The sequence below is a fragment of the Serinus canaria genome, chromosome 1 (assembly GCF_022539315.1).
Source record: "Serinus canaria isolate serCan28SL12 chromosome 1, serCan2020, whole genome shotgun sequence".
Classification (NCBI taxonomy): Eukaryota; Metazoa; Chordata; class Aves; order Passeriformes; family Fringillidae; genus Serinus; species Serinus canaria.
The window spans coordinates 99,283,163-99,307,129 of NC_066313.1; the positions used below are offsets into that span (position 1 = coordinate 99,283,163).

Here is a 23,967-nt window from a genome sequence, read left to right on the forward strand (position 1 = left end):
TAACCCATAAAAATTACTTTGTAGAGTCCTTGGACCTGTCTGCATAACAAAATATTCATCTGAACCTTTTGCTCACTCACAAATGAATTAATAAGAAAGCCAAAGAAGATGAAATTTAAAATACACTTTCAAGTATTTGCCACCTTACTTCCATGTAGAACTTTTTAAAGTTTCAAGGGCTATGATCTCACATTAAGAAATACTTGCTCCTTTTAGAATTGTAAGAACATAAAACTGTTTTCTTAATAACCAAAAATTTACTGAATCAAGAATTTGGATATTATCATCCAAAACTATGAGCCTGACTTCTACACATAAACAGAAGTCTGCTACAGGAATGGTATGTGCATGTTAATGAAAAGTCATTTTACACAACTCTTCAAACAACAAGATTTAATCATTTTCACAGCAAAGTAAAATCACTTTGTACCTCACCAGTGTTTTCTGATTTTCTTTAAATATAAAACTGAACACTTTTAAAGCAGCAGTTTATATCCACATGTTTAATGCACATTTGATATTCTCTAGAAAGGGAAAATCCATGTCTTATGTGAAAATCTTTGTATTATTATAATGAAATGCAGCAAGAAGAATTTGTAATTCTACAGTGTCCACTCCCAGAAAAACCAGCTTGCAAAGCAAAGCATTTTCAGAAATACTTATTTAACTATCTTCTACAAAGCATGTTTTTTTGGACTTCTAACTTAGATTTGTAAAATGACAAGCTATTATCTCAAGTGGAGAGGGGGAAAAAAAGAATGTAATTTATTTTCTTTTGGAATCTAGTTCCAAATTCAGAGTTTCATTTTCCAAAGATGGAACACTTCTGAGATGTCTGATATATTTCTGAGGCACAGCTCAGGAATCAATACTTTATTTACCACAGATACAGTAGTTTATCTCTTTCCAGGGGATTAGGAATCCAGAGCAGTTAATTCCTGGATAAATATGGCAAATGTATAACTACAAACCCAAACAGAATTCTTATTTCTTATCCCTTCATTTCCTTCTGTTCTCCTAACTCTGCTACTAACTTTACAAAAATCATGGAAGTCATGTAGAAATCCTTATTGCTGGAAAGCTATGGCAGGACTCTCATTCTTTGTACAAAAATATTTTAATGTTGATATTTAGAAATGTTACATAGGAGCATTTCAGTGATAAATATTTTATTAGTGTTTCTGTTTGAGGACATTGAGCAATGTATTGTGACTTTAAAAAAAATTCTCAAGTTTCACTACCCTATCTTTAAATCTCAGACACCACTGTTAGAATAAAAGCAGATGCTCTGTAAGAAAAAATCATCCCAACAGTAAGGTTCTGTACTGCCAGCTGAGACCTGTAAAGCCAGATTTGGGTATGGTGGAATGTGTATTTTATATATTTGTGCATATCAAAAAGATTATGGGAACTTGCCAACCATATGTGAATGTGACCAGCCAACTGCATACTACATCTCACCCAGCTCCTGGCAGGCAGGGGGGGTTCATGTTGATACAGGGTGTGCTGCTGGAGCCAGCTCTAGCATTTGATGGCATGACAAGTAGATCCTTTGTGTGTGGGGTTTTGTTACTTGGAAGTATAACCAGCATCACTTACCCACTCACTCTATGCTATGCAAAAATATCTGTTATTTAAACACTTTATAAACTTAACAGAGATTGCTGACAAGATATGAGATACTCTGTGGTTAGTTAAGAGCACATGAAACCACAACCAGGAAAATGTGAAATTTTGAAAGAATGAAAGCAAACAGAGAAACTGAAGCAAGCATCTGGCTCAACAAAATGTTGTGAAGACAGTCCTGCAGCAAAAGGAGGACTATGAAGTGTATCAGTCTGTAAGTGTACAATATTATATAGCAAACAATACCACATCAACAGCAAATGAAACACTGTCACACGACAGAGAACCTTGTGCATGAAATAATACAACTTTTTATTCATGTTTTATAGATTACTTTTATTTATTTTTGCTTTAATAATGCATATTCTGTTCACTCTGTGCAAAATTGGGGACAGAGGTGGGTGTTTAAATCATCTAATGAAAATCAAGCGGAGATGAACATTCAGGTTGAGGGAGAGGCTTATCCAAACCAGGAAAGCTAAAAAGCCACAGCTGCTCAAGACAAAGCTGCTCTCAGCTGTGCCCTTTTGTCCTGCCAGCTGGCACAAACGTACTCTCCTGACCGAGCAGCTGAGCACTGGGAAGGTGACCTCCGCTGGACACCGGGACAGGAGGACACCGGGGACAGGAGTTGTCGTGGTAGCTACATAGGGAGACCTGGCCTCAACCGGCTCCAGTCAGTGTGTGGCAAAGAAAGGCACAAATCATTGCAAAGACCAGACTTCTGTTGGTTTGTTTCCTTCTTGTAAATACATTACTGTACACAATGTAAGTTTAAGTTGTAGGGGATCTGGGGACAAAAAATTGCATATTTAACAGAACTTAAAACCATAACGAAAAGTAGGCTGTTCAATCTTGAAGCAAAAATAATCCCTTCAGCCCCAACATTAACATTCATTCCTGGCTATATGAAGTACAAACATCTTAAAATCTGTGACAAAAGACAATTAAAAACCGAAAGTCAAAATCATAAAGCTTGTAAACAGATAATCTGAAATACACTTTATTTATGGAAAAATATCATCAAAATAGTACCACTATGGACTAAACTGCCTGAGTTTTCATTTCACCTAGGATCTTGAAGTAGAGAGCCTTTAGCACAAGAAGATCAATTTCAGTCACAACTAGTGCTGCACAGCACGGCTTTGGGTAGCAATTTTGTTCTCGTTGGTATTTTTGTTGTGCTATCAAAAACTGTTGTGCTAATCCTTCAAATAAAGGGATGTTGAGGCAATTCTTAAATCATTTGGCACAAAGTTATTTTGGCTGGGGCATAAATTTGAGTCTCAGTCATGAAGAATAATGTAACATTCCATCTATCAAGTATTCACTTTGATTGAAGAGCTTTCTTTATGTCATTAACTTCCATCTAAAAACAAACAGAAGAATAAGTATTTGATTCAGTTAGATGCTTTAGCAAACTGAGGCACAGTTGGTGCCACTTGAAAAGCACGTTCCCTCCTGTCCACAGGTGTCAACTACAGGTTTTACACCACTCTTATTTCCACAGATTTCACAAACTGAGGTACTTCTCAACTGTTTAAGATGACCATTCACAGCCTCAGATCATTACAAGTACAGTCATTGAATGTACTGCAAGATCTTTCAATCTCTTTAAATTACAACTTTTACAAGCCACACAGCTCACTGGCTGGCATTACTGCAGAATGAGCACTGTGTCCAAGCACCAGCAGCTGCACTTACAGCCAGCATGGTGGTTGCCTTCTACAACCATCAAGCCTGTGCCCAGGCATCTTAAAGGCTCTGAAGGATGTACAGCCATGCTTAAAAGGATGTGGCTGAAACCATCAGCAGCCCCAGTTGTACACTTGGTCTCTCTGACAAACCACCTGTTTCAACCTGTGTTTAACTGCACCGTCATGAAGGCAGTCTTTATTACGTGGACTGAGAGCTGTGCTATTGCATGTCTATTAGAGCATTCTGAAACTAATGCCACCTTTTTTTGTTAACTCTTATCATCATGTAAAGCTAATAATGCCATCTTATCTAGCATCTAAACATTTACCAGTAAAAGCAACATTTTAACTGGAGTAAAAGCATTCACATTTACGAGTATAAGCAACATTTGAACTGGAGTAAAAGCATTCAGCTATAAGATCATAATTTTAAACTCATTAGTGCAAGGCATAAAGACGTAAAATCATCTCTGGGTAACTCTGAATAGTCTGGCCTGATAGACTAAATCAACAGTGGCTATTGAAAATGTTCCCTGGGTTTTATCTGAATAAATTTCAGTTTAAGGTGAGCAAGAATTGTGTATTATTGGAAGCCATGTTGCTATGTGGTTGGACGTAAAGTCCTTTAAGCAGCCCTGGAGCACAGACATTGAGGATCCCAGTTCTGCTACCCTTTGCCATGTTCCCAAAGTGCTTTACAGAGAGGGAACAGTCCAGTGAAATTAACATTCAATTTTCTATCCCTAGTTTAAAGTACAGTTGCCCTATACCATAAAAATATGAAATATAACTGATACCAAACCACTTCAAGTACATGGAATAGAAGACTACAGCACAGCATAGATTAGAATGGAATAATTTTGGTTGGAAGGGGCATATAATGACCCTTTAGTCCATCTGCCTGACCAAGGTATGTTGTTAAGGTCATTATTTAAATCACTCTCCAAACCCCTAAAAAGCAGGGGGCTAAATCAAACCTGGCAACACATCCCCAACATTAAAAATAATTCAAGTACCTGCAACCGTAGACGGATCTTCTTCTCTTCATCCAACTCAGAGAGCAACTGTTTAATCTCTTTTCTGTTAAAAGAATGCAAAAGAAGCTTGTGATGGAAATGACTACACTAGTAAAATACAAAAGATTATTTCTTGGAGACATATTTACCCCACTTCACTAGTTTGTTTTTTTTTTTTTCCTCTGAACATCTAATTGAAGTCAGCATACTCTTGTATACTCTAGGCTATAGTAGAGAGAAGTAAAACTCACTATGGGACAGTACCCCGCCCCATCCCACATGGCTAATGACTAATGCCTCCTGAGAGCCCTGCATCACAGGCTTTGCTCTGGCCTAGCTGTATCAACACCATATCAGCACCCAGTTGCCTTTTTCCATACAAAATGTAGATATATTGACTGTTGGTGGGTTATAGGAACTGGTAACACAAATCCTGCCCATCCTATCACATACTTAAGCCACTTAAAAAGTGTTTATGCCAGCAATACAATGTAACCTTCAATTTCATTTATAAGACTTAACGATCCCAAATATGGATTTTCTGCCATTCTTCTTTGTTGGGAAAGGGAACATAGCTATAAGGAGCAGACACGTTCTCATGTTCCCACTGAGTGATCTCACCTTAGGACAGATACCAGTAGGTGGAAGCTGCCCTTGCAAGAAGGGCCGGGGAGAGCAGAGGAGCAGGGTCAGCCTGAGAGGTGAGGCCGTGGGGCTTGCTGGCTACATCCAGCTTGAACCATGCCCTCCCGCATCTTCTCCCAAACTCCGCACACCTCTGTTCCGCCACAGTCTGCACGCTGCTTGCCCTTTTCTTTTTCCTGCCTGGGCTACACACAACTGACAATGTAAGTGAAGGTTTAGCTTCCAAAGCATTCAATAGTCTCAGGAACATCAAAAGTTACATGCGAGCCCCAGTTTCTCCTATGAAATGAGCAACTTAAAGAAAACAAAGGTGCCCAAAACTAAAAGAGTAGTATTCAAGGCCATAAACAAAAAGGCCTTCAGATGACCTAGTCACAATTCCAGTAATATGAGCTTCCTGGGAAAATGTGCTAACAGTCAAATAACAAATTAATTTAATAATTTTAGGAGCTTGCAACAGTCTGTACTACAACTATAACAAATGCACCTCTTTTATTATGATCAACGCACATGACTTCCCAGGTAGTTATTGACAAATAAACCAAAATTCACTGCTTTTAGCTTGCTAGTTAACTTTTTTAACACCCCATAAACATCTACTTGCATCACAACACAGGAAAAAAAAGCTGGTGGATAGTGCAGGTCTTTTTTGTGGAGATTCTCACCCCTGAATGTGTTCTGTCACATGAAAATCACTCACAAACACATATGCCAGCGGGGCAGAGTAACACCCATGAAGGCAAACTCAATCAGAAACTGCCACCACTGCGCACAAATGGGTCCATCCCACCTACAGCCGTGATTTGCAGAACTTACTTTTGCTGGTCTTTCATGGTTTCAATGATGGTTCTTAGCTCTCTAATTTGTGTTCTCAGCTCTTCCAGGGCAGTCTGACCTTGGCTCAAGTGCTCAGTCTTTGGCTTTCCTTCAGTACCAAACAGGGATGGGGAATTTGACCTGTGGCCTGTTGTTCCCATAGCAATAGAGTGAAATCCAGGTGATGGTGAAGGGGATAGTGATGGTTGTACATTACTGCCACTAGCCAGACCTCCTGGTTTTGGAGGCAAGGAAGTTTTGTTATCAGACACCTGCAACAAAAGGAGTAACATTTAATGTCTGCACAAGCTTTATGAAAATCAAACCTCTAACCAATGCTAACTATTTAGCCGCTCTTCAGTAATGCTGAAATTCCAGGGGTCAAGCATGGACAGTCTTGGCAACAGCATGATCAATGTAGTGATTAGCCATCATCTTTGTATGAGTGCTTCAGAGGGGATCTAGTTGTGATGCAAAAGTTCAGCAACAGCACTTCCAACATCTCAGACCTAGCAGTGAATTAAACCAGGGACAGATGCTAGTGTTTCTCTCAGATGTTTGTGAGAACGTATCTCCATCCATGGATGTCTCCCACAGACAACAAGTCTACGTGGCCCAGAATCCACATCGTATTTTTGGTAAATTAAATTTATAATTTCCCACCAACTATTGAAGAAATCTTCCAAGTTTTTTCAAAATTAAAAAATGTATTGCAGGTTCCCCCTAGCATTATGAAAATAGAAGAATATTCATTAGATTTGCTTGTTGGTATGACATGTATAGAAAAAAATCTTATGGCTTCAAAATTATATTAATAATAAATAAATGTAGTGTACTGTCCTCTTTTAATCAAAGCTTCCATGAATCCCCATAACTACCAATAGCTCTTTATTCCTCCAGGAACTTGACAGAAAAACACAACATTAACCTATAACCCTGGATTCATGTGGTTAGCTAAAAAGGATTCCATGCTTCTTAACTGTGATCCAGTGCTCTACTTACTAGACAAGCCTCTACTCATATATGCTACACAAAGTATTATACGTATATAATGTAATATAAATTTTTATACTCATTAGACAATTAAAAAATCTGCAGTTTACCAACCATACATGACCATCTACTTCACTGCATACAGAGAACAGTGTACAAGTACAGGTATCACAATGGCAAGTGAAGGGAATCTTTGAACTGTTATTTGGCAGTGCTGTGTGTGCATTACATGACAGCTACCAGGCATGTTTGAAAATCTGATTTGGACAAGAGTAAGAAAAAGCTCTAGGCAACCTTCCAACTCTCTTTGAAAAAGAGATATTGAAGTTGAATGGTAAATAGGGCAAAATTCTGAAAATAAATGGTATGGAAATGGAAGGAGACACTGTAAGTGAGGACTCGGAGATTGGCAGGGTGGCATTAGCTGAACAAAGTAACTGAGAGAAAAGTTAGTGATGAGATGAAAATCAGGAAAAGTTATGATGGGGAGGGAAGAGCAGGATCCACCAAGTTGTGCAAAAAACAGTCTTCCCTACTGTACTGTTGTAATGTTAAGTCATACGACCATGATTGAGCACAGAACCTGGTCTGGGAAAACACTGAATTAAAGAAGTGTTCTGCACGAAAACCAAGTCTGACCATAAATATAAACAAAAATGGTATTATAATCAGAAGAAAGCTGAATCACTCTTGTGCTTTGAAAACTTGACTCAATGACCTGAATAGTATTCTTTTAACATTTTATCAATTAGTTTGTATATCTGGGTTAGAAGGGACCTTAAAGGTCACCTAGTTCCAATCTCCCTGCCAAGGAAAGGGGCACCTTTCATTAGACCAGATGCTCCACGTCCCATCCAGCCTGGTCTTAAACATTTCCAGGGATGGGGCATACACAACTTTGCTGTTTTGGCGCCCATTCCAGTGCCTTGCCAACCTCACAGTAAAGAATTTTTTCCTAATATCTAAACCTACCCTCTTTCAGTTTGAAACCACTCCATCATCCTCTCCTATCACTCCATGTTCTTGTAAATAGTCCCTCTCCATCTTTCTTGTCAGCTCATTTCAGGTACTGGAAGGCCACAATTAGGTGACCTCAAAACCTTCCCTTTTCCAAGCTGAACAAACACAGTTCTCTCAGCCTTTCCTCACAGGAGAGGTGCTCCATTCCTCTGATCATCTCAGTGGCTTCCTCTGGACTTGCTGCAACAGGTCTGTGTCCTACCTGTGCTGGAGACCCCAGAGCTGGATGTAGAACTGCAGATGGGGTCTCACCAGAGCAGAGTGGGGTGTGAGTAATATGTACCTGTAAACAGATCTTTCATGGGGTGTGAGTAATATGTACCTGTAAACAGATCTTTCATGGATAATAACCCCATATATCAGTAGGTGCAAGTTTCCTTTGGACTGAAAAAAAATTTCAGGCTGAGTCCAAATCTGGAGCAGGCAAGCAAGGCACAACTGGAGTCATTGATCTGAGCATCTTATTCCAGAGCTTAACTGGCTATCAACATTAAAGCCTCAAGTAGCTGCTTTCTAATAGCAGCCATCTCATTTTACAGGAACAACATCTACAGTGCTGTCATATAACTTAGAAATGTTGGCCCAGCAGTATTCCTTGCTGCAAGTGCTCCCAGAAGAGGGAGCTACATAGCAAAACATCATCCTTATAACTTGATCACAGAAGTGCATGACTTCATCTTTCAAATACTTGTTAAACTATTAGAATGTTGTATTTTTATTATTAAAGGTATTCTTATGTACTAAAGAAGAGTTCCAACATTTAAAGCCTGACCTACACACTCATTTTGTAATATTGATTCCATTATAGTAGTCTACCAACATACAGTAAAAGAATGGCAAAAGCCTATAAAATGAATACCAGTATAAAAACTGATTATATTTGCAAATTTAAATTCAAATTTAAATATTTTCTCTGCTCACAGACTCTTCTAATGTAAACTCAATTTAACATTGCAAAAAGGAAGGGTCTTTGTTTCTAAAATTTATTTCCCAGCCTCTGGGATTCTGTAAAATGCATTTGCACAAGAAGGATTTTTTTCACAGTCTGGTTATTTGATACATTTTAATTGTACAATTCACTTTAGACTTGCCTTTCAAGCACAGAACAATCTTTAGTAACCTTTTTCATTTTAAGCTTCTTTAAGTGGGCAGTTACCAGGTGACTGATGAATTAAATTTTAAATATTTTGGTACTGCTTTAAAAAAAGAAGATGCATGTGATAAGGTTAAGCAGAGGCATTTCAATTAACTTACTTGTGATATTGTAACAGTTCTTGATTTCCTTGACACTTCAAGAGTTTTGTGAGTAATGGAAACATGTTCTTCCTTCTCATCTTCAGGACTTGGTGAGTCAAAGAAATCAGGGCTTGAAAGGGATGACTGTATAGACAAACACACACCACAAAAGAAGAAAAAGAAAAGCACAGATATTTTCACTGTACAAGAACATTTTTTAGCTATCATTTTCAAACAATACTTAAAATCAGGTCTCTGTCCCCCTACTCCCCCCTTTTTTGCATCTTATTTTCAAAGCTAGACTGCTTTCAAAGCACTCAAGAAGTAAGGTATGCTTATGAATTGAATTCAGCATCAATTTACAGCTTTGCACTGCATGGTATCACACGATGCAAGCAGCCCCCTGTCCCAGGCAGGACGCTGAGTGCTGTGCCATGGGGATGCCAGCTCTGTCATGATGCCAGCTCTGTCACCAGGGTGGCTTTGCCATGGCTCTGCTCAGAGCAGATCTCACCCTGCTGCTCCCCAGAGGCCCCAGCCACTGCCAGTGCACAGTGCTGGCACTGCTGGGCTGCTTCAGGCACAGCCTCTTGGTAAAGGCACAAAAAGGGAGGGTTCTTTCCATCCCTTTCCTCATAGATGTGACAGGGGAAGGAGAACTTTTATACTACTCTGATATATTTCTCTGCTTATGACAGCAGTCATTTTTGAAAGCATTCTCTTTTTTGAATTCTTTTGGTTTTGCAATAATCCTTTTTGCTTCCTTCCACTTTGTTTTTCTTCAGCAACACGGACCCAGGTAACCACCAGTAGCTGCTCTCATTCTGATATTCCAGAACACAAAAAGCATGGAAACAAACAAACCCCAAACTCCAGAGAAGAAGACATTGAAAAGCTAAGCAGTGGTTTCCAAAGTACTGTTTATGAGACTAACCTGTCTAAAGACAGACATTAGAGAGTGAAATTTAAATCACCCTTGTATTTACAACTGTGACCTTAATGAGAAGAAGCACATGATAGCTCAGGGAGGGCTGTTGAACACTGAATGGTCTATTTGTCCTCAAAATCTGGTATATGTCTGCAAGAAACCAAGATAAATGCTTCTTTTGGGAAACATTTTCAAAATCCTCAATATTCTGCACAAATTAGTCTATTTCGAAGATTTTTATAAGGGATTTTTCTGGGCTCAGTCATGTCTGGCAAGGAGCACTTGGCAGCACCCAAATAAACTTTAGAAGGAAGGGAATGTTTTACACATCAGTATTCAAAACACTGGCAGCCTTTTGACAGTAATTTTCCTGATCTGCATCTCTCTGCCTCATTGTACATGTGAAGGAATGGCTGGGTAAAAGTAGTAAAAACACCAAGGAACACAAGTAGGAGGGGGGGAAAATTCAGAAAAAATATTTTTAAAAATAGTTTTTAAAGAAAAGGAAAATTAACTTACAGATGTGAGAGACTGGGAGGGTGGTCGCCTGCCAGTAGCTTTTGGTCTGGTTGTAGTTGGATGATTAAGCTTCTCAGCAATTGGTATTACAGAATCAAAACCTTCCAAGTCTTAAAAATAAAATAGAATTGATTTGGTTTTCTGGCAATCGTCTTCAAAGGGAAAAAATCACATTTTTTTTCTAATTTCAAAGAAATGAAATCCCATTTTCCCCACTGTGTCACAGTGTTCTGCACTTATTTAGCCGCCGTGATGGCACTAAAAAAACCTGGAAGTCAAAGGCAGCTGTAATCCAGTCACCCTTGCCAAGAACAATTACCCTTCCGTCTCAAACACAATAAAGCAGAGGGGGGAACGTGTAGAGGAGCTTTGTTTTGGCTTTGTTTTCAGCATAGTGAAAGCTAAATGACATCATGGGTTCTACAGCATGGAATAAACAGTTTCAAAATTTCCATCTGGCTACTGAAGGGGTTGGTAATTATTTTTTCCTGAATAACTGGAGACATAAGACTTTGCACACATTGTCTCAGGAACTGCACTGTCAGCTCTGCATTGCAGTAATTGTTCAGGAGAATGCAGAATGAGAATGATCAAGGTGGAAGTGATCTGCAGGTTCCTGGACACCTGCAGCTGGAGGCACCATGGTTTCCAGTAACTGCAGGTGAGAGGACATATCTCCCTCCAGTAGTCCAGAGGCTATGGTAAGTAAAAGCTCTAATAGGCTCCTGAAGCTGTACAGAGTCCAGGGAAAGCAGGTCTGCTTGAATGCTGTACCAGCCATTTCCATGGCCAGTGAAAAGCTCTGGGGAACTGTTTACTGAATCCAGCCACAGGGTAGCATGTTTACGTGAAAGAAAGATGTGGAGGCTCAAGGAATACCACAGCTCATGATCACATGGATAAATCAAATGGCTTAATACCATTCATCTATTTTTATGGGTTGTATCAGTTTCACTCACCTTCATTTCAAAATGCCCTACAGCATATGTTGAGCAGGAAGAAGTCAGAAAACACACAAGAGGTACTTTAGACAAGATAAATCAAAATTCTTCAAAATTACTTTCAGATATGAATCAAATATAGGAATGATATTCATTATTCAGAGACTATTTTTCATTACACACATGTAGGAAAAAATAGCTTTTAAGTTAATAGTTCTATATACTAGGCACTTAATTTTCCAAATATTACAGAACAATAAATCTCTGAAGATCCAGTTTTGTTGTCATATTACAACCACCATTGTATAAAATTATGCAATGGAAAAACAAATTAATTAATGGGCCTGTGCAATAAACTATATGCACTGAAAGACATTTAAACTGATTCCAAGTACTCATGATTTATCAACTAGAAAGTAAATGGCACTGTAGCTTCCTTATTCAGCAATATACTTCCATCTTCAAGAGATTAAAAAAAAAAAAAAAAAAAAAGCAGAGCTCTTTCAATAACCCTGAAATAGTCTAAGGTTATTCACCTCCAAATGCTACTCTATTTCTGGAGTCACTCTTCCTATATATAACCAGTGACCCCACTGTCCTCTACCATGTGTTTTTGTCATTGCTCTTTCTATTGACTCTTTCAGCCTGTGTGCAAAGGTAGGACACCCACCCACTCTGTCAGTGGGATTTTGGCAATCTGAAGCCTCAATTGTACCCAACATGTCAGGTGAGGACACAGTGCTTTGAAAGTTAAAATGAGCTAATTTTAGCAGATTGCACAAAACCTATCTGGAGTACTACAGAACTTCAGGGCTTCAGAAGAGCAGAAACAGAAGGAAAAATTTGTTTTCTGGGAAAAAAAAAATAGCAAGCAAGTATAAGAGCTGGTTTCTATTAATATCCAGTTTTAAGCTGACCCATAAGATAGTCAAATGAGTTAAGATCACAAAGCAAATCAGTGATCAATATATTAACATATTGTTTAACTTTAATCTTCACAATCTTCACTACTGAGTTACTTTGCTAAATGGCACAGCCAAAATGTACTACCATCCAAAATATACACACCCCTCTAAATGGGTCACATGAGCAGAAATGGAGGCTGAAGCAATCCTTCCATTTGCCCCAGCCACTCTCTCCTGCTTTACTGTTTTTACTATTTTTTTTCCTGAGCAAGCTTTAATCCAGCTCATTTTTCAGTGGCATGTGCCAGGCCATGCAAATACTTGCATTGAAGGAAGGATCAACTACCAGTACCACAGGACTGATTCAAGCTGCTAAAACTGAGGGGAAGAGCAGACTTCTGCTTTGGGGGTAGGAAATGGGCTGAAGTTATTCTGCAGCCTAGGAAAGCTGTGGTTCATGACTTCCCTCTCCCCATTTTCCATTTCTTTGGTCTACACAGGAGTATGAAAGGAGATTTGTGAAATGGAAGTCTGTAGCCATATTTGTCTTCACAGAGAAAAGCAAGGCACAACTTCCCAAGGATATCCTGGGATTCATATTCTCTGAACCTCAGAGAAAGGAAAAACAATTCTTATCTCATTTGCTGTGCCTGTATTGTTCACAAGTGGAATGCATTGTGGAAGATTGTTTACCTGAAGGGAATTGGTAATTGGATTCTGGTGTGAGTGTTTTGATTCATTGACCAATTGAATATGAATGTGTGTGAGTCAGGACTGTTGGCTGACAGTCACGAGATGCTGTGCAGTGCAGTGGAGTTGAGTGCTTGGCAGATTCAGTTTAGATGTAATGTAACATAGTGTAAGAGAGAATAGAATAATATAGTATAATAAAGTAATTAATTAGCCTTCTGATAAGATGGAGTCCTCCTTGTCATTTCTCCCTGCCACGGGGGTAGCCTTGTTACTGTAGGAGTCAGTCCCTTATCCCAGGGAACAAGCAACAAGAGAGGAGGAAACAGCCTCAAGTTGTGCCTTGAAGTTTAGTTAGGGGAGGTTTAGATTGGATACTAGGAAAAATGTCATCACTGAAAGTGTGGTCAGGTATTGGAGCAGGTTGCCCTGGGAAGTGATAGAGTCAGCTGCTCCTCAAGGTATTCAAAGAGTGTGTAAATGTGGTGCTTAGAGAGATGGTTTAGCAGTGGACTTGGCACACACTTGGGGTTAATGGTTGGACTCAATTATCTCAGAGGTCTTTTCCAGCTTTAAAGATTCCATGATACTGTAAGTGCCACTGTCCCTTTCTCTAATCTTACAAAAGGTATCTACACTCATATGGAAAACAACAATGAAAAAATAGTGAAGTCAATTCAATGTGTTTCTTTGGCTTAAATAAACTACTAAATACATAGAGTTCTATATTTGATCAGAATAAAATACTTAGGTTTAAATTGTAAAATGTATTGATAAACAGAAAATGTATGGATTTGCATCCTTGAGACCCACAAGCATTTGCAGACATAATTTGATCCATGCATTTGATAAATACCATGAAAGATGAACATTTATGTGAAGTTTCTATTATGAAGAATTATTGGGAATCCTACATTTTTTCCACTTCTGAATGCATTTTTGAAAGCTAGAAAAATAAACTAAAGCAGCCTATACCTGCACTAATTTTAAAGAGAGTAGAACAGAGGATATAAAGGCTCCACAGGTAGTAGCTGCTGCCAAACTAGTGAAATCACAGCATTCAGTTGATATTCTAAATGAAATTAAAGTGTAATGGACAACACCTGGTATAGCAATAAAATAGCAAATCAACTTCAAGCACTTTTATATGCCCTTTTTCTCTCCATTTCTCCTCCTTATTTAGATGTTGTTCTTCCTCCCAAATCCACTCTGCATCTAAGGCTGTCACCACTTCCCACAATCATCACCTCTGGAGTTATTCATTCAAGAAAATTCCCACCCAGTGAACTGGTAACTGAGCCACTCACAAAACTTCTGCCATGCTGTCCTATATGCTGTGGAATTAGTAATTCACTCGTGCTGGTTGATTATTTTTTGCTGGTGGAAAGCAGGGCTATATGGTTCTGACTTTGTTAAACTCACAGAGGTCATTAAATGCAGGGATTTTGATCTTAGTTTGTATTTCTGCAGTTATCAGAAATTAGAGGCTTAAATTTACATACTAAACAAAATGTACAGCCTTCCTAACAGGGCCCAAATGGAATTTTATTAAAGAAAAAGTCCAGTCTACTGTATTCACAGCCACATAATTTGTGTACAGCAGCATCAGCATCCAGCAGACCTGGACTCTGCACTGGTCCTGCTTTTTCTTTGTCTGGTAATGACAAACAGTAAGGAAGAGCCTAGTAAACATGAACAACATAGAGAGGGCACCCATCAATTAAGGCCCTAATTCAAAAACAGTTGATATTTGTTCTACAAATAACTAGATGCATTCATCATTATTTCTGTCTCACTGATCAAGCTGGAAATCCATGAAGTAATTCATGAGCTGGGGAGAAGGGCATCAGAATAATTTTAATATATCAGTGTAGTACATAAGGTCTGGCTTACTGAGCAACCATATTTCCTGAATATGAAAAAATGTTAATTGTGCAAGAATTATTCCCTGGTATCCTTCCATGCACCTTAAGAATAGAATTTTTCTCTCCATTGCTATGTTTATCTGGAAACATGATTATTTAAAGGATGATGTTGGTATTTTTTAAAAAATGCCCAGATCCAGGAAAACAATTATTTAGAGAAAAAGTTCTAAACTCATTAGAGTTGTACCTTCCTAGAAAATTACCTTTAGTCCTTGCCCTACAAAAGAAATAAAAAATTAAGTGACTATGCATCCTTCCTTACCCCTCTTATTCCCTGCATTTACTATTCTGGCATAAAATGTAGCTAGTCTTTATCTTCCATTTAGGTATTTTAGTATTTGGGCAAAATCATTTATACATAATGATGACAGAATTTTTTTTTAATTAGTAGAGAGAATTCACCTTGAAAAAACTGAAATGGGGAATGATATACAAGAGAATCAACACTTTCAGAATGCTAATGGTGAGGTTTCACAGAACAGAAGTAGAGCAGGGCAGAAGGAAATAAGGCAAAATTGACATTCAGTTTATTTGAAGAAGATTATGTCATAAAAGCCAGAGGTAGATTTCATTCCATAATCATCTTCTATACATTTATTTAACAGGTTGACAACAGGCATATGGAAATAGTATATATACTGTCTTTAAATGCAAAAATCCTTAAAGGGGTCAAATGAGACACACACTGCAGACAAAAACTTTTGCAGTAGTGCCCATTCAATACATAGTAGACATTTAAAGGCAACTCAATAATCTGAATGTTAGTTGGAATTTTCAGAAGACTGCAATTGTTTTAGCTACTCCAAGCATCCAGATTCTGCTACTCCCTCCCAATGCTGCTGAACAGCATTGTACCCTTTGAGGAATACAGCCGTGCTCCCATCCAGGGTCCAGGTGGCAAATCTCACCCAGAATGAGTCACAAACTGTTTTCTAAGATTTGGGTAATGCAGTTTTAGGAGGAGAGCTCCCTGGCTGCAAGGCTCCATTGTCCAGGAGTGCCACAGGGATGTGCCAGGGAGGGCTGCCCACACAGCCCTGTGCCTTGGGGTGAAACAGCCTGGCTCACCTGGCTCCCCAGGACTGTCACTGCACAGCTGTGACTTTAGGACAACCCCTCCTAAAGCACCCAATTATATCCTCCCATTTCAGCCCTGACTTTTATCACTTTAATAGCTGAATGTAGAAATGAGTTGCCATAATGAGCTCTGCTAACCACTTGCCAGTGCCCTCATAAGGATTTTATTTTTAACAATTCAGAACATGCCAAGAAAGAACTGAAAGGTCAAGAAAACTGAGGAGCTAGAAGAAATGGATATGCTGTTTTCAGGCATCTCAACTTGATACACATGGCAACCAATTTAAATTTCTAGTTTACTGCTTTTTTCTGGACCCTACAGGGCAAGAGCCCTACTTAAATTATATAAAGGACCATTACCATATTTCTGATTACAATATTTACAGTCCAGAGCTATGCTTATGGCTGAATTTGACACACTGACGTAAATATTGCAACTTAAACCAGTTGGGCAATTCTGTTCCTTTGCTTTGCCCTATTAAAATGAGCATGAATAGCAGCATAGAAAGAGGTTTAGGCAGATTTGATCTTCATTATATGAGTCACATTTTGTCCTTCAACCCTTATATTTAAAAACCAGTATTTTCTGATTTTCCAACATTCATTCTGGGTTTTCAGGCAAAATAATTATAATATCTCACAGTAAAACAGCCTGTGATTTTAAGACAAACCTGCTCCATTCTACAACCTTTCACTAGAAGTATTCTCCATCTTTTTCCCTAGTGTGGGCCAAGTCTTATTAAATCACATTTTCTTGCAGTCAGAGGCACAGCAATCACCTCTCCTGACAAATACAGCTCTAGAACAACTGCAAATACAGTTCAAGGAAACTTGATATACTGAAGATTTTTTTGTTTGTTTATTAGATATTTTCAAGAGGGTATTTTTAACTATCCTTTCAGGCAAGCTAGCACCAGTCTTGCAGGGAGGGACAGAAAAAAAAAGAAGGGGTAATCACATGGCTTTGGCCAGTACTCCATGGCCCACCTGCAAATACTCTGCAGATTAAAGTCTGAGGAAATGCTAAAAAATGGACTTGCACTGACCAGCTTCCAGGGAAGCTCTTACAATATTTCATACCATCATTAGATGTTCCAGTAGGAATCAATGAAGGCATATGTGCCTTATGTTAGCACTGGTGAAGATTATTAGCTGCTCTCATAAATACTAAGCAAAATCTGTAAAGAGCCAGGAAAAATATTGGAAAGATGTGTCCCCTTGGCTCTGTGCAACTCAGTCTTTCTGCAAAGCACAGAAACTGCTTTTTGTGGGGATTAACTGATCATTTCCACAGCAGATACCTTATTTTTAATTCTTTGTGGTTTATTCCTTAAATCACTTAGCTTAAATCCACATGGATCTAAGTATTAGTTGATGCCAAAGCAACCCTGCTTTGGATAGACAAGATTTGTTTCAGGATTCCAGGACTCCAAAGTGTGTGTGTGTGTGTAGCTAGAAGACATACGACTGATCCTGACTTGCAGAAATAACTCAATACCATTTCATTTTTTGGAAAGCATTAGTTTTTGATCCACTGTTTTGGTAGGCACACTGGCATTTGGTCAGTGCTCAACCCACTACATCCACTAAGCTATTCTATCTGCTAGATGTTTCTGTCATCACACTGGTCCTCATATGCAAAATTCTTTATAAAATTAAAAAGAAACATATCACCTAGAGAAAGGTCAAGGTATGCCATAAGGCATGAATTGAAGCTGTTGAAATAAATATAGTTCTATTAGGAACAGCAGTTTGTAGAGCAGGGTTTATTGTCAGTGTAGCTTATGTTGCTTTAGAAGCATTTAAAAAGCTCAAAAAGCCACTGCCAATCCAGACCAGTTGTTGGTAGAGCTGTACCAACAGATGCAAGTTACCATTGTGATTTAACCACAGTCTTGGGTACATGACCACACCACTGAGTGCCCCTGAACACTCTTCCAATTTTTACTGTATGTATGCTGTGATTTTTTTTCCTCTTTCAGACTAGAAAACCATGCTGGTATGTTTCTAAATGCTTTTGCACAATGAAATAGATGCATTACATTTTGTGATGACAAAATCTGTCTGCAAGAAGTTGTTAATGAATCCGGAGCATTGACAAACACCACATGTAAACTGCACGTGTCACCTTCATCACTAAAATTTCTTATGATACATTAAATGATAATGATTTCTCATTTCAATACTATGATGCAAGACTTTCTGTGACAGTATGTTCAACTTTTAATTAAAAAAAAAAATCTGTGATATCCACGTAAACTTCAGCATTCTATGAAATGCTTCTTTTTGTATTTGCTTGTTATGCGTTGTAAACTAAGCCAAAGACAGGATAGAAAAGAAATGGGGAAAAAAGATCCTTACCCACATGAAATGAAGAAGAGTTTGTCATGGCAAAGAGATGTAAATAGGAAAAGTTGAATGCAAAATGTGTGGAAAGGAAAGTAAAGACATCACTGAAAACAGGGAAAAAGAAAACAAAAGAAAAAGTAAGGAGGAATGGGGAATGGTTCCTCTTAAATAGTATAATCTGAAGGCTAGTTTTCCAGTGGTTTTGTAGAGTGTGAAAAAGTAAATGCATGGACAACAGAAATAAGAGCTGCCATTATATCTACAATCAGCAGTGAGGTTGCTAAGCAGTATTTTTTCTTGTCAGTGAAGTTTGGAAAATTGTAATCAGTACTGAATTATCATCAAGAAATTTACATGTGAAGTTACAGCTCTGCTGAACATGTTAAGGAAACCAAGTCATGAGCTAATAACTTTTTAACATATGCAACTCACAGAACATTTTTAACACTATTGCACATCACCTCAACCTTGCTCAAGCATTTGTGATTTTCCCAGTTGGTAAAGTTGGGGGGAGAATGTTTTTAATGGTATGGGGTTTTCTGATTAGACAACACTGATCCACCAGTAGAACATTACTCTGAAAATAAACACAAAAAAGCCATTTCCAAGGGACCTAGACAAAATTCAGGTTTTGAATCTGGATTCCCAATTCAGCTCAGCATATTGCTGCTCAGTTGTGGATGGCATTACTGATTTTGTTGTTGTGATCACTTGTTTGGTTTTTGAGAGATGGCATATGGAAGAGCCCTTTATCCTTCCCCATCACAGAGGTTTTGGTCTCATCATAGTAAAGAAAAGGAACCAACTTAGAAATCCTTAAAAAGGCTTCACAGAATAATGAACTGCTCTCCATCCAGCATTAGTTTGGTTTGCTTTAATAACCAAAACTGTCTCCATTGTTTTTTTTTCCATCTCTCTGCTCTGCAGGGAAGGAACAAGAGCTTTAGACTGAGTATAGGACTAAGAAAGTGACAGCCACCACCCAGCTTAACATCTCTAGTGCAAAGTAGTCAGGAAGTGCTGTGGTATTCACTTCCAGTGCACAATTTACCAGCAGTACTTAGCATAAGCAGGAAAGAGGGTGAGGCAAGTGATTGTTGCTTTTCCCCCTGCTCTCCCTGAGAGCTCTGAGTGGCTGGGAATGGTATTGGACTAATGGAACAATAAAGAGGAGCCCAGTAAGCAGAATGGTCATGCATCCAAGCTGCTACAAAGGCCATTTAACTTCCATTTTTATCAAAGGCTACTGTTAAATCACACCTTGTCTGTCACATAGGTTCACTCTAACTTCTTGTGTAAATTTGGATTTCTGACAAGACACCAAATGGTAGATTTAATCAAATCCATTTTGACAGGATGGATGAGCCTCAGAGAAGCTGAGGTTGTCCTTCCTACAGAGCACATGATATAGGGGCAAAACCAGTGAGATATATCATGTTAAATGTTATCTGGACCCACACAGCCAGATCCAGCAGTGTTTTGGAATACACTGGACAACTCCACTCACACATCCATCATCTGTTCTAATAACTCATGTAGCCACAAGACTTTTCCAGCCCATTTTTCTCTTTGTAAATAAATCACACAAAATCACACACTTACCATAAATCTCTACAATTACCTTGCACCATAAACTGCTCTGAACTCCAAACCTCTCTTCATAGGAAAAGACATTAATACACTCTGAATTGGTTTTCCTTATTAAGCCTTGATTTATTGCCCTTCCCTCTCTTAAAATGCCTTTTATTTATTTGACAATATTTTACACAAGCTGTCAAATGCTGCCTGAAAATTTATAACAGTTCTGATCTCTGGATCCCCTTTCAATTCAAACCCATAATTTATTTATTTTTTTCTTTTAACAAGTTGTCTAACAGGCTAGAACGACATGATTTGCCCTTGTAAATGCCATTCTCGTTTGACCCTATCAAGTTATACTTATTTAAGTACTCACACTATTTTATCCTTGAGCTCAATAGGTTCTCTGTGTAAGTGACAACAGGAGGACATCAGCTAAACCCTTTGCATCATGTTATGGTTTGGTTTATGGATTCTTGTTGGCTCCTATTCTGCAGCTAAAAAACCTCAAAACAACCCAATTTCCTCCCTCCGCTCCTCCTACATGTTCTGGAAATGAACAAGAATTTCTATAAATCAGATTTCCTGCCTGACAGGTTAAGAACAAAACAAAATAAAACCACAACCAGCAATACTTAAAAATGCAAAACACCCTAAGCTTTTATCCTGACAGTGATTCCAAAGAAACTAGAACAAGGAATAAAAAAGTTTACCTCCATCACTCACAGGTAGCATATGCTACCTGCACTCATAACTTTCAAGTAAGCAGAGGCTTATGTGCTTTGAAGCAAATTTGTAAATATAGTTAAGAAACACTAAATGGTAGAATTTGACTGCATTTCCACACCATTCCTTTCTAATAATCTCTACAATAAAAGTGTTCATGCAATTTATCACGAGCTTCTAGTTTTCCATGGTTAAGCCAAATGAAAACCTGGGAAAAACATAATGCCTGCTACTCCAGAAGAACCATAGCAACAGCAAAGACTTTACAAAAAGCAGATCTATGTATGCTGGAAAGCTCATAGACCTATGGGAAATGCATTTAGTGTTCTGATGTTATGTTGCAATTAAAATTTCTTTATAACCTGAAGTTCTGCTTCCAAATCTGAGAAAAAGGCATGTTTGGCAGTTGAAAGAATGCTATTGTACAGAAAAGCTTTACTAATAGAAGAATCCGGGTAGACACCACCACACCAAAATGACATTTCATGCCCCACTGAAAGGCAGCAATGCTTGCACAGGCAGGATCCCTGGCTCTGCCTGAGACAAACACGGGTCTGTGCGGGCACAGCTGCGAGCGAGCGCCGAGAGCGACGGCAGCAGCTGCTGGGCTCCCCGAGCAGGGCAGGAGATGGCTCTGGAGCTCGTGCCCACTGCCCTGGGACAGAGCTCACTGCCCCTGCTGACCCAGGGCCATGCTCTGCAGCACCCACCCAGCAAACACCATCGCTCCTGCTTTGCCAGCTTGAGGAGGAAGAAGGGTGAGAGAAGACCAAAAAGTAACCCGCTGTTGCTCCTTTCCAGGTGACTTCCTGATTAAACAGTTCATGGGTCAGGAACACAAGTTGTTTACAATAGAAATTTAGACTGCTTTTAATTAGTGTATGCAGTACAATTTAGTCAAATTGACCTGAACTGGGTTTCTGTTCCTTTGTATTGGACAGTGTAAAGATTACTAATTACACCAAACCTACAATCTTTTGCAGTATTCAAACCGTGGCAGCACTATTACATCAGTTAAACAAATATGCCTTATTATTGTTGGCCTTCTCACTTGTTTCAGAGTTTTAAACGAAAAGAACAAGAGCCTTCCTATTCAAAATAGCTCACTAGTCAATATTTTTTTTTTAATAGAGAACCCCAACAAAACTATTTTAAGTAAAGTAGAAATGATCCTTTAATCCTGCAATCTTTTAAAATTTCATATAAAAGCACTCACATTCATTGCCAAATCCTCAATCTGCCTGTTGAATCATGCAAAAGTCATTAAAAAGCAGAAAGTTGCACCATAAATTTCTTAGGCAAACTGTAGAAAGTACCATAACTTACCGATGTCATTGCTTCTTTCAGAGGAGTCTTTCTCTAGAGTGCCGGATACTGCACTGCCCACTAATTCCACTTTTGGACTATCACTCCTGCATTTGGATCAAGAAGAGGAGATGTTTTATTGGGAGTTTTTGTGTGGGTCACAGTAAATTGGTAGCTAACTTGCAATTAATAACGAGAGCAAAGTCTCCTTCCTTTGCAGCACCAGAGTAACAGCAATGTCAGTGAGAGCAATCTCCAGCAAGTCGACATGCTGTCCGGATTAACCTTATCCCATTTCTCCTAAACACCTGTCAAAAAAGCCTCTTTTAGACACCCTAGTGTCCGGAATAATTCTTCAGATGTTCACAGCATCTCAACACGAAGGAAATCTAAGGGCAAGGGGACATTCTTCAACATCTTCTTTGCGGTTTTTCTAATTAATTGGCTGGCACAAACCACAGCAGTGGACTACCTGGAATGCTGCAGAAAGTGAGAGTACCTCAAGCTATCATTGTGCATTTCAGCAGTTCCAAATATTTATTATAAATATTATAAATGCAACTCCTCCACCATGTTTTTGCATTTTTCTTATGAGACTAGACTATGAATACTGTTTCCACAGTCCAAAGAAACAAGATCACCTTATTTGTCAGAAATGTCTTTTGAATAGCAAAGTGTCAGGAGCTACGATACTTTACACTGAGGAGCTATTTTAAAATCAAACAGGAGATCAAACAAAAGCAACAAAATTATCCCTGCTTTGGAGAACATTCTTTCCCACAAATACTTGAGTTTACTAAAATAATTTACCTTCTGAAACAATGTAAAAAAACCCCAACACTGGTAGGCAGGTAACTCAGTATTGCACAGGTCACTCAAATCTCTGATATTTACTGTGACAACAACTGTTCAGTTAATGCAATGCATTGTACTTGCCATCATTATCAGGCCACTTGACAAATACAATGACTATTCCCAGTGTAACACTATACAATTTATGATGTATGTAAGGTATCCAGCTTAGGGATAAAGATATAGATCTGCCCAAAAACAACCCAGGCAGATGTGCACTATACAGTGCAATAATTAGCAATAATTAGCTATTGACAGTAAAATATGTAGTGAGCTCACAAGCCTTGTTGATTTTTTCATTGGTCTCTGCTTTTGATACCATAAGCTGATGACAGATGGCCTGAACCTCAGCTCATGGCAGCAGCTTATGAGCAAAACACAAAGTGGCTGGAAACCCTATTTCAGACTTCAGGGAGGCTTGATAAAGAGCTGAAAATTGTTATTAAAACCCAGAGGAGGTCATATATTAAGTGAATATATATCCCATTAAACCCTGTGATAGGGCAACCAGTGAACAAAAAAAAAAAAAAAAATAGACAATCAGATTAATAGCAAGCTAGTCCTCCACAGCTCTCAATATGGCAGGGAGTCTGCACCAGGAAGGACACAGAAGAGATTTAACACATGCATAGAAAAATGTATTGATTGGCAAGATGATAAATAAGGGCATTTCCAAGTGATCTCCCAGAACAATAAATTTTCTTAGTTTTTAGTCTTTACCTTTTTCATATATTGCTTATATATTTGTAAACCTATAAGAAGCAACATAGTTTCTTGGCTGACAGAGCAATGAGCATCTGACTGCATACTCTGTTTTGCACACGTACATTTCCCAGCAATCTGAGAGCACAATGTGAGTTGGAAGCACTCTAGGAAATGTGTGAGTATGGCTTTGGAGAGATTCTTAGAATGGCAAGATTTAGGGCTGAAAGTCACAACATTTACCATTTGCCTACAAAAGATACCGAGATATATGGCAACAGCCCCACATAAAAAACCCCAATCCTGTTGTCAAAAGATTCAACAGGCTTATTATGCCACTCTGCACCCACAGAGTGGGTTAAAGGAGTGGAGCCCTCCCTTCTCATTCACAGTGTCCCTCTCTGCTTGTGCCCACACAGAC

General features: G+C 38.7%; 1 protein-coding gene across 7 annotated transcripts in view; it reads right to left on the reverse strand.

Annotated features, from left to right (window-relative positions):
* Positions 1–2,348: 2,348 nt before the first annotated feature.
* The window catches only part of SH3KBP1 (SH3 domain containing kinase binding protein 1), a 209,539-nt gene continuing 187,920 nt past the window's right edge, over positions 2,349–23,967 (reverse strand). For all 7 annotated transcript variants that reach the window (XM_018913607.3, XM_050973299.1, XM_050973310.1 and 4 more), the window contains 6 exons: positions 22,014–22,099; positions 10,497–10,606; positions 9,068–9,193; positions 5,801–6,072; positions 4,340–4,403; positions 2,349–2,995 (listed from right to left, as the gene is read on the reverse strand). In XM_018913607.3, coding sequence (XP_018769152.1) covers positions 2,954–2,995; positions 4,340–4,403; positions 5,801–6,072; positions 9,068–9,193; positions 10,497–10,606; positions 22,014–22,099 — 700 coding nt within the window. In that variant the 3' untranslated portion in view covers positions 2,349–2,953. The remainder of the gene's footprint in view (positions 2,996–4,339; positions 4,404–5,800; positions 6,073–9,067; positions 9,194–10,496; positions 10,607–22,013; positions 22,100–23,967) is intronic.